This window comes from Chionomys nivalis, chromosome 3, assembly GCF_950005125.1.
Source record: "Chionomys nivalis chromosome 3, mChiNiv1.1, whole genome shotgun sequence".
Lineage (NCBI taxonomy): Eukaryota > Metazoa > Chordata > Mammalia > Rodentia > Cricetidae > Chionomys > Chionomys nivalis.
The window spans coordinates 50,949,859-50,968,097 of NC_080088.1; the positions used below are offsets into that span (position 1 = coordinate 50,949,859).

Genomic DNA, 18,239 nt, shown 5'->3' on the forward strand with positions numbered 1-18,239 from the left:
TCACTGTTTCCTCATCTGTTGAAGGAAGTTACTATTCCATTCCTGGGAATGGAATTATCAATGGACATGTTAACATCGACGGGACAATTTTGTGGGTTTCCACTCCTACCCAAAGAACCACAGGCAGCTAAAGATTGCTAGAACAGAAGGGGAATTAACCTCTCTTAGGGATGAGCACCCTTATTGGTTGTCCAATGTAGATTGAGGTGTACTTTGAAACAACATATACACAAATAAGAAAAATGGACTCAGGAAGTTGTGTTTATATATATTTGTGTGTGTGCATGCATGTGGCACACACATGAATACACACACACAGAAAGAAGAGGGAGATAGAGACAGACGCCCCCCACAGAGAGTATAACAAAAGAAAAATATGCTATTGACTTGGAGAGGGAATGTGGCAAGGATTCAAAGGACAGAAGCTGGAAGGAAAGGGAGAAGTGTTTTCATTTTACTTCTATTAAAAACATATTGAAAATAAAATAAAACTGTAGGCAGCTAGCTAAAGTCATTTTATATTTAAAAATTATTTAAAAAGCAAATAAATATTCAACACAACCATTTATGACCCACCTTACCTAAAATGTTTCTGACCTTATCCTTCACAGAGATAGCTGTAAACCCTGCCAAGTCCTTTGCAATGCCGTGTACCTGTAAAACTTACATCATGTTCCTTAAACAATATTATTAATCAAAAGGGAATAGAGAACAAATGATCAGGCTGCCAATATGTCCAATATAAAATGTCCTTTATAACCTTTAGATTTATAAAGTTAACTTCCATAGGATGTAAATTTTACACAATGAATAAAACCTGTACAAAGACGTAGGATTGATAAAGTTGTCCCATAGATGCTTCAGTTGTGCATGGCATCATCCAGATACTACTGGATTTATCTGATGTGTGAAACTGTACCTGGCTTACTTCCTTTAGGTGTTTTTAAAGCTTAGCATTCTGGACCAGTTGGAAGAAAGGAGAGATGAAAAAATCTCTAAACTCTTCACCTTATTTCAAGCCAGAGCACGGGGAAAGCTGATGCGTATTACATTCCAGAAGATTCTAGAAGAAAGGTACTAACTCTCTATGGTACTCTCCCACCTCAAGAGAAATTTATACCTTGACCAATATGATTTTATTTCCTTACCCCACAATAGTCTGTGGAATAGAGACTAGCTTCCTTAGTCTGAGTCTTGACAATTTCTTAATATCTGCATACAGAAAAGGCAATATAAAGGGCCTTCCTATTTCTTCTCATCTTCTCTTTGGGAAGAATTACAATTTAGAATTATGACATTGAAAGGTGATGTATTTGACAATTATGTCAGTAGCACACCTGAAAAGATCAACACACATCTAAATAAGACTTGAACAATGGTAATGTTGACAGACATGTTGACATGGAAAAGGGGTAGTCTCCTGAGGTCCCACCCTACTTAAAGAACTACAGGCAACAAATTATGGGAGAGAGAGAGAGAGAGAGAGAGAGAGAGAGAGAGAGAGAGAGAGTCTTTCCCAGAGATAATCCCTCTAATTGGATATCCAATACAAAGTAGTCAGCTCTGAAGTTCTATGTATACAAATGGATGGAGCAGGCTTCATTTATATATTTGTGTATATGTATATGTAAAACCAAAGAAAAAGAGATATTCAGCTTGAGAGAGAATGAGGGAGGATATGAGAGGGGTTGGAGGGAGGAAAAAGAAGGTGAGAAGTGATGCAATTATATTTTAATTAAAAATATATTTAAAAAAGATCGTGACACATATCCTAAAGCTAACTTTGAAGAGGTATAGTCATATTGTGTGGGTGTATATGCATGCATGCATGTGTGCTCTGGCCACTGTTTCTTCCTCTGGCTGAACAACTGTGGGTCCTAATGACTTATAATTATACCTCCCTTATTTTATTTTCTTATTGCATTTCAGGTAAGTTCAATACAAACATTTATAACTACATTTAGGCAACTTGTTATTTTTTTCTAAAGTTTTTGTTGAACCATGGAAAGCAAGGTAATAAAGTCCTTTTTGTTTGTTTGTTTTTGATTTTATGTTTTCAATAAAGAGTTTCTCTGTACAGCTTTGGAGTCTGTCCTGGAACTTGTTCTGTAGACCAGGTTGTTCTCGAGTACAGAGAGATCTGCCTGCCTCTGCCTTCTGAGTGCTGGATAAAGACATGAGCCATTACCACCTGGCGCTAATAAAATCTTTAAATAAACAGACCAGGAACAAGAAATTTTGTATTGGTAATAATTTTTCTTAGCATAGTTTAACTTCTAGAGGAAAACCCACAAGGTTTGGTATAGGTTCCTTGAGTGACATTTTGTTAATTCTGTTTGTCAGAAAATGATCAAGACCACGAAAAAATAAAAAGAGAAATGTTAACTCTTGAGGAGCTTTTGTGACTCTTTTATAGCAATCAGTGTAGCACAGGAGATTAGTTAGTAAAAGACATGTCTTCTGGGTTTTGTTTGTTTGTTTTCTGTTATTTTTGTTTGAGAGAGGATGCTATTAGCCCAGGCTGGTCTAGACTTCATTCTGTAGACCAGGCTGACCTTGAACTTGCAATGATCTGCTCTACATCTTGAGAATGTTGGGCTTTCAGATGTGTACTACCACCCCTGGTTCCAGTTATATATACTTATATAAAACTGTTACTTTTTTTATATTTACTTCCTTTATTTCTAAAATGAGGCCATTAAAATATATTTTCTAAATCATTTATCAAATGTTACTGTAAATTATATAAACTTCATAAAATGTAGATACTAATATAGTGAATTCTCATGGCACCATAATCAAGGAATATTAATTCCTAACATTTTTATGTAATTGCTGACAATTTAAAAATTATTAACACCACTGAAGTCCTTTGTACTTTTCCCTTGATACAAATCTAATTTTCTCCAGATCCTAAATTGGTGTTAATTATTTTTGTCACGTGTGTAAATGTGTAAATAATATAAAAATATGTTCTCATCCTTTACTAGATATACAGATCTCTTTTTGTTGTTTTGTTTGTTTATTATTATTTTTTTTTTGAGAGAAGCTTTCTCTATATAGCCCTCAGCTGTCCATCCTGGAACTTGCTCTGTGGACCAGGCTGGCCTCAAACCCAGAGATTTACCCGCCTCTGTCTCACAAATGCTGGAAATAAAGGTGTGCACTGTCGGGGTCCAGCCTCAACAAATTTGTACATTCTAGGGTAGGTGTGTGTGGATTAGAAATGTTAAACAGAGTAGACAGAGATACAAAAGAAATACAGACATGTAGGATAGTATCAGGAGGGCAACTCAGTGAATACTGAATACTGAATCCGCCTGCGTTTATTTTTCATATGTTTATATACCCTAAACAAAAGGGACGGGAAGAAGGCAAAAGATTGCTTTAATACGATACCAAGGACAACCAGAACCATTACCTGCTTTAATACCGGAAATATCAAGCCACTATTTTCTGAGTTAATCATTTGATGTTTTGGGCAGGATATGCAGTGAATATATCTTAGACCAAGTATCCTGTCGTCAGGTACTCCCTATGTCAAACCTCTGGTTTTAGAATAGTTGGGGGGGAACCCTCATGGGACCAAACTATGCCCATTGAATGTGGGTGACAGTTGTGTGACTTGGGCAGTCTGTGGGGCCACTGGCAGTGGGACCAGGACTTATCCCTAGTGCTTCAACTGTCATTTTTGAGCTCATTCTTTTTGGAAGGATACCTTGCTCAGCCTAGGTATGGGGGGACGACTTGGTCCTCCCTCAAAGTGACGTGTCAGATTTTGTTGACTGCCCTCGGACGGTCTTATCCTTTCTGAGGAGTGGATGGGGGAGAGTGGGAGGAGGAAAGGGAGTAGGAACTGGGATAAATATGTAAAATGAGAAAAGATTGTTTAAAAAGTAAATTTAACAATAATAAAAAATGAAGGAGCAGGAATATGCTTGAATTCTCCGATCTTTGGTCAGGGTGAAGAAGATCCACCTCTATGGGCCATCTTAATGTCCAAAACACCAAGTGACACCCTAGGTCAGAATTTCTTGTTTGTAGCCATACCTGTTGTCAACAATTTTGAAAGAGTAAAAATAAGCACAGAGTCTCTGATCTTTAGTTAAGGTGGAATAGGAATCACATCTGTGGGCTCCCATAGTGCACCACTATGCCTGTACTAATAAAGATTTTTCTCTGTATAGTCTTAGGTGATATATATGTGTCTTTAAATGTTTGATGGTTTTTCATGCTTACTTCATGTGAATAATATTCTTTATGACGTTTAAACATCTTTTTAAAGTATATCAGTATTGATGAGTATAGGGCTAGATCACTGAGTTTAATTGTTGTACAGTAGACCATTGCTTACATATAACACTACGTATTTCTTTTCCTCGTAAACTAAATTTGTGCTACTTAAAATATCATGTACTGTTCCAGTATGTTATAGTTTTCTAGTGACATTTTTGTGGTGGCGTAAATGAATGCAGACAGATTATATAGATATACACAGCTTTAATAAGGAAATAGACTTACAGGACCACAGGTTCCCGCGGAGAACAGGAAAAGTGGAGCAAAAGAAAAAAGGCTGCTGGGATCGGCCGGCAGATTTATCCGTAAACATTAGCCCGAGGCGAACACGCCCCCAATGGGTGGGGCTATATCCCTACACATTTTAATGATATTTCCCTCATTCTTATATGTAAGAGTTTCTTGAAGATGACATAACTCCAAATGTTCCATTCTCTGATAAGTTAGTGTCAAAGCACAGGCATGGGTGGTTCCTCAGAATTTTATGCTGCACACAATTTTAACTTTGCAGGATATTGTTTTCTGATTTACTACTCACCAGTGGTCCATGAGATTCCTCTTGTTGAATACTTTCATGAAAATGTGGTACTTTAAATTTTGATATATTTCTGACATTGGCAAAAGCTATCATTTTCATTTAAAGGATGATACTTTTTGTAGTCTAAAGTTTTTGATGTATTCTTTAGAGAGTATTCCCACTTCTTCCATTTTATTTTGGAAAGCTTTTATTTAAAATAATGAACCTATTAATTTTTTTATTTGTATCTATTAATATATAATATTTCTAACTTAACCTATAAATGCATTAAATGGTAGATCTTTGAAACACAGAACCTACTTTTATTGATACTGATGCATTTTGTAATAATATTACAATGAGATTTTAAAAAATAAATTGATTGGTCTAAAATTTCATTTAATTTCTGCTATCTAGTTTTAGACAAATACCATTTTAACCTTGTAAAAGAATTATTGACTGTTTTCTCTTTGCATACATGAAATATTTTACTCCAATTATCTAGCCAATGACTCTTTGGTACATTTCCCTATATAATAGCCTGAATTTGATATTTTTTGATGGATTTCATAAATTTAATGTGTCTAGACAAATTATATTTTTATTCTGGAGTCAGTTTATGAATTATTTACTAAATATGTATTATTTAATATTACAAATTATTTGTTTACATTATGTATTACTTAATTGTAAATGCTAAGCATTTACTATGTCTACAAGTTTACTCACAGAAAATAATCCTTATTAATTCCTAGGCCATTATACCTAGTATTGTTTATTTTGCTTTCTCTCTTTTATGTTATGTGCATATTTATTTAGTGTATGAGCTGGATAATTTTTATTACATTTTCTTTTCCCCCTCAACTTTATTAATTTGTTATCTCATTTATGTTTTTTCAATTTGTTTTTGGCTTATTCTTACATTTTCCCCGTGTTTTTGAAGTTTAATTGACAAAATTATGTTTATGGTATACAATCTGAGTTTTCATATATACGCATTTTGTGTAATGATTGCTGCAATCAGGGTAATTACTTTATCACCTTATATAGATGTATTTTGTGTGTGTTGAGAGCGTTTAAGATCAACTATATTTAACGAGGTATGGTGTTGCATGCCTGTAATCTAATACTTGGGAAATGGAGGCAGAAGGATTAGGAATTCAAAACTGTCTAGATTACAATATATACTGTATGTATTATATATATAACATATATATACATAAAGTACATATACATACTTATATATAAATATATATCCATATATACATACCCACATATATTCTCAGAAGTCGGCACATTTGTTACTTTTCTTATTGTTGTGATTAAATATCTGAGAAAAAAATCAGTTTAATGAAGGAAAGGGTCTGTTTGGGCTTGTTTTTTAAAGAGAGGAGAGAAGATTTAACTGAGGAGAGAAGATTCAGCATGAATGGTACCACAGGTGCCAAAGCCCTAGACCCTCTTTTTCCTGCCTGCAAAGACATCACCACCCACCCAGCTCACAGTTCTGCTTTCGCCTTCCATTGCTATGGACTATAAATACCCAATCAAAAATGATGCTGCAATAGTTTTTAAATTTACAAGCATGAATTTTTCTCCATGTATTTGGCTCTTCTTCATTTCCTTTCATTTTTTAAAAATTTATTTATTTATTAAAGATTTCTGCCTCCTCCCCGCCACCGCCTCCCATTTCCCTCTCCCTCCCCCGATCAAGTCCCCCTCCCTCATCAGCCCTAAGAGCAATCAGGGTTCCCTGCCCTGTGCGAAGACCAAGGACCACCCACTTCCATCCAGGTCTAGTAAGGTGAGCATCCAAACTGCCTAGGCTCCCACAAAGCCAGTACGTGCAGTAGGATCAAAAACCCATTACCATTGTTCTTGAGTCCTCAGTAGTCCTCATTGTCCGCTATGTTCAGCGAGTCCGGTTTTATCCCATGCTTTTTCAGACCCGGGCCAGCTGGCCTTGTTGAGTTCCCGATAGAACATCCCATTGTCTCAGTGTGTGGGTGCACCCCTCCCGGTCTTGAGTTCCTTGCTCGTGCTCTCTTTCCTTCTGCTCTTGATTTGGACCTTGGGATTTCAGTCCGGTGCTCCAATGTGGGTCTCTGTCTCTGTCTCCTTTCATCGCCTCATGAAGGTTAATATTCAGGAGAATGTTTATATGTTTTTCTTTGGGTTCACCTTCTTATTTAGCTTCTCTAGGATCATGAATTAAAGGCTCAATGTCCTTTATTTATGGCTAGAAGCCAAATATGAGTGAGTACATCCCATGTTCCTCTTTTTGGGTCTGGCTTACCTCACTCAGGATAGTGTTTTCTATTTCCATCCATTTGTATGCAAAATTCAAGAAGTCATTGTTTTTTACTGCTGAGTAGTACTCTAATATGTATATACTCCATACTTTCTTCATCCATTCTTCCATTGAAGGGCATCTAGGTTGTTTCCAGGTTCTGGCTATTACAAACAATGCTGCTATGAACATAGTTGAGCATAAACTTTTGTTGTATGATAGGGCATCTCTTGGGTATCCTCCGAGAGTGGTATTGCTGGGTCCAGGGGTAGGTTGATCCCGAATTTCCTGAGAAACCACCGTATTGCTTTCCAAAGTGGTTGTACAAGTTTGCATTCCCAGCAGCAATGGATGAGTGTACCCCTTTCTCCACAACCTCTCCAGCAGAGGCTATCATTGGTGTTTTTGATTTTAGCCATTCTGACAGGTATAATAAGGTATCTTAAAGTTGTCTTGATTTGCATTTCCCTGATCGCTAAGGAAGCTGAGCATGATCTTAAGTGTCTTTTGGCCATTTGAACTTCTTCTGTTGAGAATTTTCTGTTCAGCTCAGTGCCCCATTTTATAATTGGGTTGATTAGCCTTTTACGGTCTAGAGTTCTTTATATATTTTCTTTATATATATTTTTCTTGAGTTCTTTATATATTTTGGAGATCAGACCTTTGTCAGTTGCGGGGTTGGTGAAGATCTTCTCCCAGTCAGTGGGTTGCCTTTTTGTCTTAGTGACAGTGTCCTTTGCTTTACAGAAGCTTCTCAGTCTCAGGAGGTCCCATCTATTCAATGTTGCCCTTAGTGTCTGTACTGCTGGGGTTATACGTAGTGGTCTCCTGTGCCCATGTGTTGTAGAGTACTTCCCACTTTCTCTTCTATCAGGTTCAGTGTGTTCGGACTAATATTGAGGTCTTTAATCCATTTGGACTTGATTTTTGTGCATGGTGATAGATATGGATCTATTTTCATTCTTCTACAGATTGACATCCAGTTTTGCCAGCACAATTTGTTAAAAATGCTCTCTTTTTTCCATTGTATACTTTTAGCTCCTTTATCAAAAATCAGGTGTTCATATGTTTGTGGGGTAAAGTCAGGGTCTTCTATTAGATTCCATTGGTCGAGTTCTCTGTTTTTATGCCAGTACCAAGCTGTTTTCAATACTGTAGCTCTGTAATAGAGTTTGAAGTCAGGGATGGTAATGCCTCCAGACATCCCTTTATTGTATAAGATTGTTTAGGCTATCCTGGGATTTTTGTTTTTCCATATAAAGTTGGTTATTGTCTTCTCCAGATCTGTGAAGAATTTTGATGGGATATTGATGGGGATTGCATTGAATCTATAGATTGCTTTTGGTAGAATTGCCATTTTTACTATGTTGATCCTCCCAATCCAAGAGCAAGGGAGATCCTTCCATTTTTTGGTGTCCTCTTTAATTTCTTTCTTCAAAGACTTAAAGTTCTTGCCAAATAAATCTTTCACTTCCTTGGTCAGAGTTACCCCAAGATGTTTTATGCTATTTGTGGCTATCATGAAAGGTGATGCTTCTCTGATTTCCCTCTCTGCTTCCTTATCCTTAGTGTATAAGAAGGCAACTGATTTTTTGGAGTTGATCTTGTATCCTGCCACATTACCAAAGGTGTTTATCAGCTGTAGGAGTTCTTTGGTAGAGTTTTTGGGGTCGCTTATGTATAGTATTATATCATCTGCAAATAATGAAAGCTTAACTTCTTTCTTTCCAATACGAATCCCCTTGATCCTCTTATGTTGTCTTATTGCTATTGCTAGAACTTCAAGCACAATATTGAAGAGGTATGGAGAGAGTGGACATCCTTGTCATGTTCCTGATTTTAGTGGGATGGCTTTGAGTTTTTCTCCGTTTAATTTAATGTTAGCTGTTGGCTTACTGTAAATAGCTTTTATTATATTTAGGTATGACCCTTGTATCCCTAATCTCTCCAAGACCTTTATCATAAAGGGGTGTTGAATTTTGTCGAATGCTTTATCAGCATCTAATGAAATGATCATATGGTTTTTTTTCTCTCAGTTTATTTATATGGTGGATTACATTGATAGATTTGTGTATGTTGAACCAGTCCTGCATCTCTGGGATGAAGCCTACTTGATCATAATGGATAATTATTCTAATGTGTTCTTGGATTCGGTTTGCCAGTATTTTATTGAGAATTTTTTTGTCGATGTTCATGAGTGATATAGGCCTGTAATTCTCTTTCTTGGTTGGGTCTTTGTGTGGTTTTGGTATCAGGGTAACTGTAGCTTCATAAAAGTTTCATAAAACTGTAGTTTCTATATTGTGAAATACATTAAGGATATAGGTATTAACTCTTCTTGGAAGTTCTGGTAGAATTCTGCATTGAAACCATCTGGTCCTGGGCTTTTTTTGGAAGGGAGATTTTTGATAACAGTTTCTAATTCTTCGCGACTAACAGGTCTGATGATTCTCTGAATTTCCTCTGTGTCTTTTATAACCCTTTATGGTTCTTTGGAATCTTTTGTGGTGGTCTTATTTATAATTGTATTGCCATCCTTTTTCATGGGCTTTTTTGTTTGTTTTTTTTTTTCAAGACAGGGTTTCTCTGTAGCTTTGGAGCCTGTCCCGGAACTAGCTCTCGTAGACCAGGCTGGCCTTGAACTGACAGAGATCTGCCTGCCTCTGCCTCCTGAGTGCTGGGATTAAAGGCGTGTACCACCACAGCCCGGCTTCTTCTTCCTGTTTTTAATAGTATGCCTTAATGTCTTTCTCCTTTTTCACTCATATTTTAGGGATGCTCTTGTTTTAATCCAAGAGAACATAAGAGCTTTTATGGCTGTGAAGAACTGGCCCTGGATGAGGCTCTTCTTCAAGATCAAGCTCCTTGCTAAGTCTGTGGGAGGTGGAGAGAAGATAGCTGGACTGAAGGAGGAATGTGCACAACTACAGAAAGCTTTGGAGAATTTGGAATCTCAGAGGGAGGAACTGAAAACAAAGCAAGTCTCCCTTGTTCAAGAAAAGAATGATCTACTTGTAAAGCTGCAGGCTGTGAGTGCTCCCGCCACCTGTTCTCTATAGCTAGCTTTAAATTTGACCCGTTCCAAAGACATTGCTGACTGGAGTAAGAGAAACATGCACTAGCTTTTTAAAAACACTGTACTTTTGTTAAGGTGAGACTGTGGAAACACGTAAAAAGAAACCTTGCATGAAAATGAAGTAATTTCATTGGCAGGTTGTCTTTGAAAGAAACGTAAGCCTGAGCTAGAGAGACACTCAGTAGATAAAGCACTTGCCTTGGCAACTGTGGGTTTACAGACCCACAACCCGTGAAAAAGCCTGGCAAGTGGAATAACCCCAGCATTCAGAACACTGAGATGGGAAATCTCTGGGACACACAGGCTAGTTAGTTTAGTGGATCCGTGATCTCTGGGTTCAACTGAGAGACCCTGTCTAAACTGATAAAATGGAGATCCATCCAGGAAGACACATGCTATCAACGGACCTCCACACACATGTGCATACATGTACATGAATACATGGGTGTCTATTATACACACATGTACATGAAAGACAAGAAGAAGGATGAGGTGGAAAAGAAAAAAAAGACAAATTACTACTGGGTGTTCAGTGTATGATATCATCAGACTCTCACAGACAGGAACTGAAATACTGTATAATATCATAATAAAAACTGTATAATATCATCATAAGCTATTATGAGGCCAGGAATATGTAGATCTATTGTTTTGAGACAAAGTGTTACTCTACAGCCCATGTTGGCCTGGAATTTACTATGTGATACAAGCTGAACTTGAACTCATGGAAGTCCTCTTATGTCAATCTCCCGAGTCCAGGGAATACAGATGTGAGCCACCACACCTGAGTGAAGCTCTGGATCTTAACTGACTACGACTCAGTAGCAAGCCAGAAGATGGTATTTTAGTAGGTCTCACATATGATTGACAGATCTTCAAAGCTTTCTTTCTGTAGGAACAACTCACAGTTTCTCAATTTTGTCTTCCTCCTTCCTCTCCTATAGTCTAAGTCCATTCTAATTAGTGAAATTTTTTCGAAAGATCCTTTCTCACCTTTGGTATTGTAGCAAACACAGCTGTGAAGAGTGAATTAACAAAAGATGAGATGGCAAGAGAGCTTACTCTCAGATGTTTTGACTAAGAAGAGGATATGTGGATCTAAAGAGTCTGCATCTATGACCTTGCTTGTGCCAAGGCTAAGCACCACTATTTTAAAGGAGCCGTGCTACTTCCCTGCTAAAGCTCCTTCAGTCCCTGTAGCATGCACATGTTATACTCTAAAATCCCACACCATGCCATCAGTCTTCACTTCCTATCTGATGCCCATATACCATTTCCAATTCCCTCTCAGATTCTTTCTCTATAGTCCCCTAAATTATCATGACCTCAAATACCCGAAAGGGCAGGGATGCAATTTTATCTTTATTAAACTCCTTACAAAGCACAGTGCTAGGTTGGATAATGCTGGGTTCAAATACAATTATTTGTAATTGGCTTTGATGTTCTTGCTATTAAGTCTACCAAAAGCGAAACCTCACTGAAAACAAATGTAAGTTATTACTTTTAGGAAGAGAGAATTTATTAGTTTGGTTTGGGAAGTGATTTGCCAGCATACTCATAGGCTGTGTCGTAAAGAACACTTTGGACCAAAGCTGACATTTCTGAGCTGGGTTTAGCAGAGCATTCAGCAGAGAACTTTAGTGCATACCAGCCACAGTTATTAAACCCTGTTTGGATTCGACTTGAAGATCCATACTGTTAAGAAAAAAACACATTGTGCAGCAGTTCTAGATGACTGCTGGATTAGTTACTTTCCTCTTGCTGTCACAGAATACTCTGACCAAGAACAACTTTGGGGAGAAAAGGTTTGTTTTTGGCTTATAGTTCCAGAGGGGATAAAGTCCATCACCTCAGGGAAAGACAGTGTGAGCCATGAGGAGATTCTAGCCCTTGGGAGCTGGCTGATCTCATTTCATCCACACACTAGGTAAGCAGAAGGAGAAGGCAGAAAGTGGGGACGTACACCAAAACCCAAAGTCTCAAACTAAAGGTCCTGTAATCTTTCCAAATAATACAACTAACTGGGAACCAAGTGTTCAAATGAATGAGGCTATCTATGGGAAATATTCTTCCAAACCACATACATGACCTTTTAGTTCCTCTCTTCGAGGGGAGATTGGTCTGTGGAAGCTGAAGAAATGTGAGAGACAGAAGAGCTCAACTTGGGCAAGGGAGGAGTAAGCAAAAGAGCGAGAAACATTTTAAAAGGCCGTCATGGGTGATGTTGAAAATATATTGTAAATGTTACCACTTGGGTGGGAAAGGCATCCTAAGCAGTCAGTAGTCAAGAAACACAACAAAGTCAGAATTAAGTGGACTGTTTATGTGAGAGCATAGGCACAAAAGGTAAGCTCTCCTGACTGTTAAACCTCACCAAGTTGCCAAGGTGCCCCTTTCTCCAGTCACTGGTGTGTTTAATGAAGTGGCCAGTTGATCTCCTTCTTCCGTGCTGGGTGACAGGTATAGGTCCTGTTCACACGCTGAGAGGGCTGCAGAAAACAGCTGTTCTTCATGCCAGCCTGTGGTGAGAAGACCAGATGTTCTCAGTGTTTCCTTAATATAGAGAGTTTCCATGATTTGCTTTGACTTTTCATTTTTTTTCTAAATTGACCTTATATTTTGATTCTTCAGCAAAGTTTCAGATTTACTGTTTTATCATTCTTCATGTGGGCCTTTTGAGCCCTGTTTGTTTAGTTGGAGTTCTTTAGATAGGAGTTATACAGAATCCATGAATCCTAGAATTTTACCTTTATGCTACTCTGTATTTTCTTTACTGACACAACTTAAATATTATAAAAGGATAGTTAATAAATTTCCCAAACTGTCATTTTAGGATGATAGTGAGGTCTGAAGATGAAAGATGAAGATAGTAATAGTGGGTTTACTTTCACTATAAAGAAATACCCGAGATAATTAACTTATAAATAGAAAAGGTTTCTTTTAGGTCACAGTTTTAGAAGTTGGTTATTCCCATAACATTTATGCCACTATTGTACCATTTGGACATAGCTCTCCAGACCAGTCATTATTGTAGCTTTTAGTGGTTACAGCTGGACAAGACTGTTGATGACTTCTCCCCCTAGTAGCATCCATAGGAAGTTCTAGCATTTCTTCATCTACATTTTACTTGATCTACAACATGAGAACAATGGGAACAGTGATATCTGGAGAGAGTACATTTTAGAGAGTAAATATAACCAGGACTTATGCTTTATATGCATAACTTGTGGAGTTTGCTGCTGGCAGAATCATTGAAGCAAAAACTGGAATTAATAGTGAAAGTTAATGATTCATAAATTTGTGAGTTCTAAAATCAGCCTGTGAATAAAATGTACTGCTCAGCTCAGTTTATAGAAATATATACTTAACAAAATACATCAGGACATTTATAGCAATGTTATAAATATTATGTTAAACAAAAGAACTCTATTAAATAATATTCTAAGCAGTTGTCAGTCTATATGCCCCTATCAGTTCTTCTAGGTGCTTTGATTTATATATGGTGCACTTTGTTGCTTTTGGAAGCACGCTCATTCTCTTAGGCCCCTGGGCTTCTATTAAGTGCCCTATTAGATGAGGTCACTTAATATACTAAATGGGCTTGAAATATAGAAGGCTCTTCCAAACACAAGCAACATCTTTACTTCCCAATAACAGGGTTAGGAACCTGGAAATGCTATTTCAGCTGCCTATGAAAGGTAGACAAAAGTCCTGGGCAGAGGGCAGGTAATTATCTCCTTACTATGTGTTAAACAGGCTCATCGCCCAGCTGAAAAATTACTTCCAGTTGTTGGCAATAATATTCACCTTCTTCTTATGGCAGGAACAAGAGACCCTAGCAAAGGCTGAGGAGCAGTGTGAGTCACTGATTAAATCCAAGATGCAGCTGGAGGCCAGAGTCAAGGAGCTGTCTGGGCGGGTGGAAGAAGAAGAAGAGATAAATTCTGAGCTGACTGCCAAGGGGCAGAAACTGGAAGATGAATGTTCTGAGTTGAAGAAGGAAATCTATGACCTGGAAACAACCTTGGCCAAGTCAGAGAAGGAAAAGTGTGCAGCAGAGCACAAGGTCATTTTCCTGTGGTGTTAGGAAAACTTGACTCTTGGGTACCAGAAGAGCTCTGTTAATTAACACAGTGGCCTGCAAATTCAGTGATAAATGCTAGAATCAGCAAAAATATAAGGGTCTGATGAACTATATTTTTCCTCCTTAGATTTCTAGTTTGAATTTATAGGACCCTTTTAATGTACCAAATAAACTATTATTGCTCCTAAAATCTAATAGAGCAAAATGGTTTCATTGGGCCTTTAAGCATCCCTTTTGAAATGAGAATGAACATGATGACCTTTGCTAAAAGGTAATTTGGGATATGCCTATATCCCCAGATTTAGCAACGATTATGAGTCTGAACTTGAAGTCATCTCCTTAATTCCAGTTAAATACGTTGATTTTTTCCTTTAGCAGTGGTCTTTAATTTGTGCTTCTACATGTGGGTTGACTAGTAAGAGGTTGAAGTGAAACCTTTGACAAGCCTTAATTTCCAAGATGAAACTGTACTTAACAGATGATTCAACAATGGGTGCTTTCCAGTGGGACAGACAGCAGCTTCCACCTTTACAATTGTTGTTTGTTGCATCCCATCTTGAAACTGACACTCTGTGGGGACACTGAGGCATCATGGTAGCACATGTTCCCCCAGATCCCAGTGATATTGTTATTATACAGAATAAGATTGGAAAATAGTTTGCACATTGGGTTTGGTGGCCATGGTAGATTAAGGATCCCCTTTTGTGGGACAGATTGAATTTAGAGAAAATGGCTCTTGATGACATTAGATGCCTGATGAATATTTTGGACTATGAAAGGGAAGTGTCCTTGGTGTTATAGCCAACTTTCCAGGGGTGACTCTTCTGTCATCTTCTCACAGGTCAGGATCCTGACTGAGGAAGTGCACTCTTTAAATGAGGAAGTCAGCAAACTTACCAGAGCAGTGAGGGCTGCGCAGGAGGCCCAGCAGCAGACCCAGGATCATCTGCACATAGAGGAGGAGAAACTCAGCAACATGAGTAAAACGAGCCTGAAGCTGGGCCAACAAGTTGATGCGGTGAGCAGCAGTGGGCCGACCAGTTGGCAGTCTGTCGTTAGACATGTCTCTCAATTTTAGTTAATTAACCTAACATGTCCATGATAGCTCAGTAACAGAGTGAACTCCCTTTATTATGCACCAGTAGAGGCGTTTTATTCTTAACATACATAAAGACCACAACAGTATGAGTGTAAGGTGAGAAACTTTCCCAGGAAATGATCAAATGGACAACTGGCCACTCGCTATTCTTTGCCACTCTAAGACAGATCTTATCATTTATAATCCGTAAAACATTTGCCCATCATTGATTTCTAGATTATTTTGGTAACCTACTGATGCATGTAATTTTTATTTGACTCTTTAAACTTTAAAATGATGTTCAGTGTTTGATTTGTTTAGTGAGTGCATGGGGGGGTATACATTTCAATCATGGAGAAGTCAGATTACAACTTAATGGAAGTTGATTCTTTCCTTCCAGGACATGAATCCTGGGGCTCCAACTCAGGTCTTCAGACTTGTTGGCAAGTACCTTTGCCTGCTGAGTTCTATTGTGGGCCCTAAAATGCTTCTATGTACCATTTACCAAATGTTCGCAGACTTTTTTTTTTTCCCAGAAAGTATTTAATGTTGATATCTTCAATAAGGTATAAACTCTGACTTTTCTTTGGGTAAACAGTCTTTCTTTTTTTTTTTTCCAGTTGGAAGGCGCACTTGAAAGGGAGAGGAAAGTCAGAATGAAGTGTGAGAGGGAGAAGCTCAAGCTGGAGGGGGAGTTAAAGATGAACCAGGAGTGTACAGAGAACCTGGAGAGCAGCCGATGGCAGCTGGCAGAACAGCTGAGGAAGTAAGCGCTTTTCAGTGGCCAAGGGATTCTGGGAATTTTTTTTTAGAGTAAAGATTTTATTTTATTTTATTATTGAAGATTGATTCTTATTTTATACAAATTATTCTGTTTAATAAGATAAGACAAAAACCATCACTTTGAGGCCGGACCAGGCAATCCAACAGAAGGAAAAGTGTCTGAGGAACAGGCACAAGAGGATTCTAAGAAAATTTTAAGACTGGGAGGAGCAGTGTTCTTGTTTTATTTAGCATCAGATTCCTAGGCCAGAGCTAGATAGTTCAAGATGCAAGACAGTGACTAGAAGCTTGGGAAAGAGATATTGTCAATTTGATGGACTCTATTACACAGTTGAAAAAAATAAAGACACAATCTTGAGGGTATAGCAGAAAGCTTCTACCTAGAAAGTGAAAATTTTGGAAGTAGTAAGGCATAGGAGAGGTGAATTATGAAAATCTGAGTCTACGAAAAGTAGTCTACTTCTTTTACTTGTTATAAGACCAATGGAAAGATGAACATAGCAAAAATCTGACTGTGATATGAAGCCTGGGAAACTTGATCACTTAATGTTTTCTTTGTCAGGTACAAGTGCATTAGTATTTATGTTGTGTATCTTTGCAGACTATATAAACATTAATTCTTAAAATCATAATATATTAAATGATAAAAATTATGGAAAATTTCCATCAGTTCCCTTAATTCTCTGTACCGTATGGAACTGACTGGAAAATGGCTTTCTGTCTAATTCTGCTGGCTGATGAGATGCATTTTAACAGTTTATATCCTTTATATTCTAGAGTTTTTTTTAAAAATAACACTTCTATAAAATAAGTGAAATAAAAGTAAGATCCAAAACAAGGCCAAAACTGAGAACATATCAAAGTTTGGGTTCCTGGTTTGTCAAGTGAACAGCTTTGGGTTTTTGGCTTTGCTTGCATGAGCATGTTGGCCTAAAATGTGCTCTTGACAATGGTTGATGAATTTACTATTCCTAATTTGTTACACTTCACATGTGTCTATGGTCGGTGGCGCACGCCTTTAATCCCAGCACTTGGGAGGCAGAGGCAGGCGGATCTCTGTGAGTTCGAGACCAGCCTGGTCTACAGAGCTAGTTCCAGGACAGGCTCCAAAGCCACAGAGAAACCCTGTCTCGAAAAACCAAATAAAAAAAAAAAAAAAAGAATATTAGAAACTGCTGGCAAGGCTCCCTTTGTAGTCAGTTTGTCAAAGTGAAGATTATACTCCACACCTTTGCAGGCTATATGCTAGAGTTAGAAAATACTGAGTGTGTGTCACAGGCTGAGTCTAAAGTCAACTCTATGTGGGACCATGTATAAGCACGTCCCTTTTATTACTATATGGGTCAAGTTATGTTATATATCTATACACACATCTATTTCTACAATATGATAGATTCTACAGTAAAAAAATGAAACTATCCCTACTATTTTACATATCCCCTCACACACACAAGACATTTGTGAATACTTAGAAAAAAGTTTAGAAGTAGAAGGATGCATACCAAACATGTGATTTTGATTTATAGAAAGATGTCAGGGATTATGTAATAGTCATCAGATACAAATGTAATGGTTATATTTTTACAGTGAGAATTCATATGCTATTCTACAATTTTAAAGTATTTGAATATATGTTATTATTCTGACACCTTATCCTTGTCACATTTTCCTAAACAGGAAAGAATTAGAAATAGGTCAGATGAACTCAAAAGTGGAGACTGAGAAGAATCAGGTATCTCAGCTTCAGAAGACGGTGAAGGAGCTTCAGGTATTCAGTTTTCAGATAACTCTGTGTACCAGTGTTTAGACCCATGAATAATGGTTGGCACTCCCATAAACCATACCCTTAGCCAGCTGTAGACAGCGGGAGTAAAATACAGCAGTTAAGAAGGTAAATGACCTCCCACAACTTTGTGAGCCTGGAGGGATAATTACCTCTTAAGCTTAAATTTCCTTCTCATGAGAATAATACCAAGTAGCTTGTTCTTTGAACTTTTGCTATGGATTAGGCTTTTTACTAAATCCTGAGCACATAATTTTTAACACATTAATCTTGACAGCTTTGAGCTCAAATTATTAAATTCAACGAGATGTTTATGTGGGAAGAACAGTACA

General features: G+C 37.7%; 1 protein-coding gene across 1 annotated transcript in view; it reads left to right on the forward strand.

Annotated features, from left to right (window-relative positions):
• Positions 1–18,239, forward strand: part of Myh15 (myosin heavy chain 15) — a 129,694-nt gene that overhangs the window by 49,872 nt on the left and 61,583 nt on the right. Inside the window, exons 21-26 of the mRNA XM_057765443.1 lie at positions 938–1,074; positions 9,877–10,132; positions 14,003–14,245; positions 15,105–15,281; positions 15,962–16,107; positions 17,802–17,892. Of these exons, the coding sequence (XP_057621426.1) occupies positions 938–1,074; positions 9,877–10,132; positions 14,003–14,245; positions 15,105–15,281; positions 15,962–16,107; positions 17,802–17,892 (1,050 nt within the window). The remainder of the gene's footprint in view (positions 1–937; positions 1,075–9,876; positions 10,133–14,002; positions 14,246–15,104; positions 15,282–15,961; positions 16,108–17,801; positions 17,893–18,239) is intronic.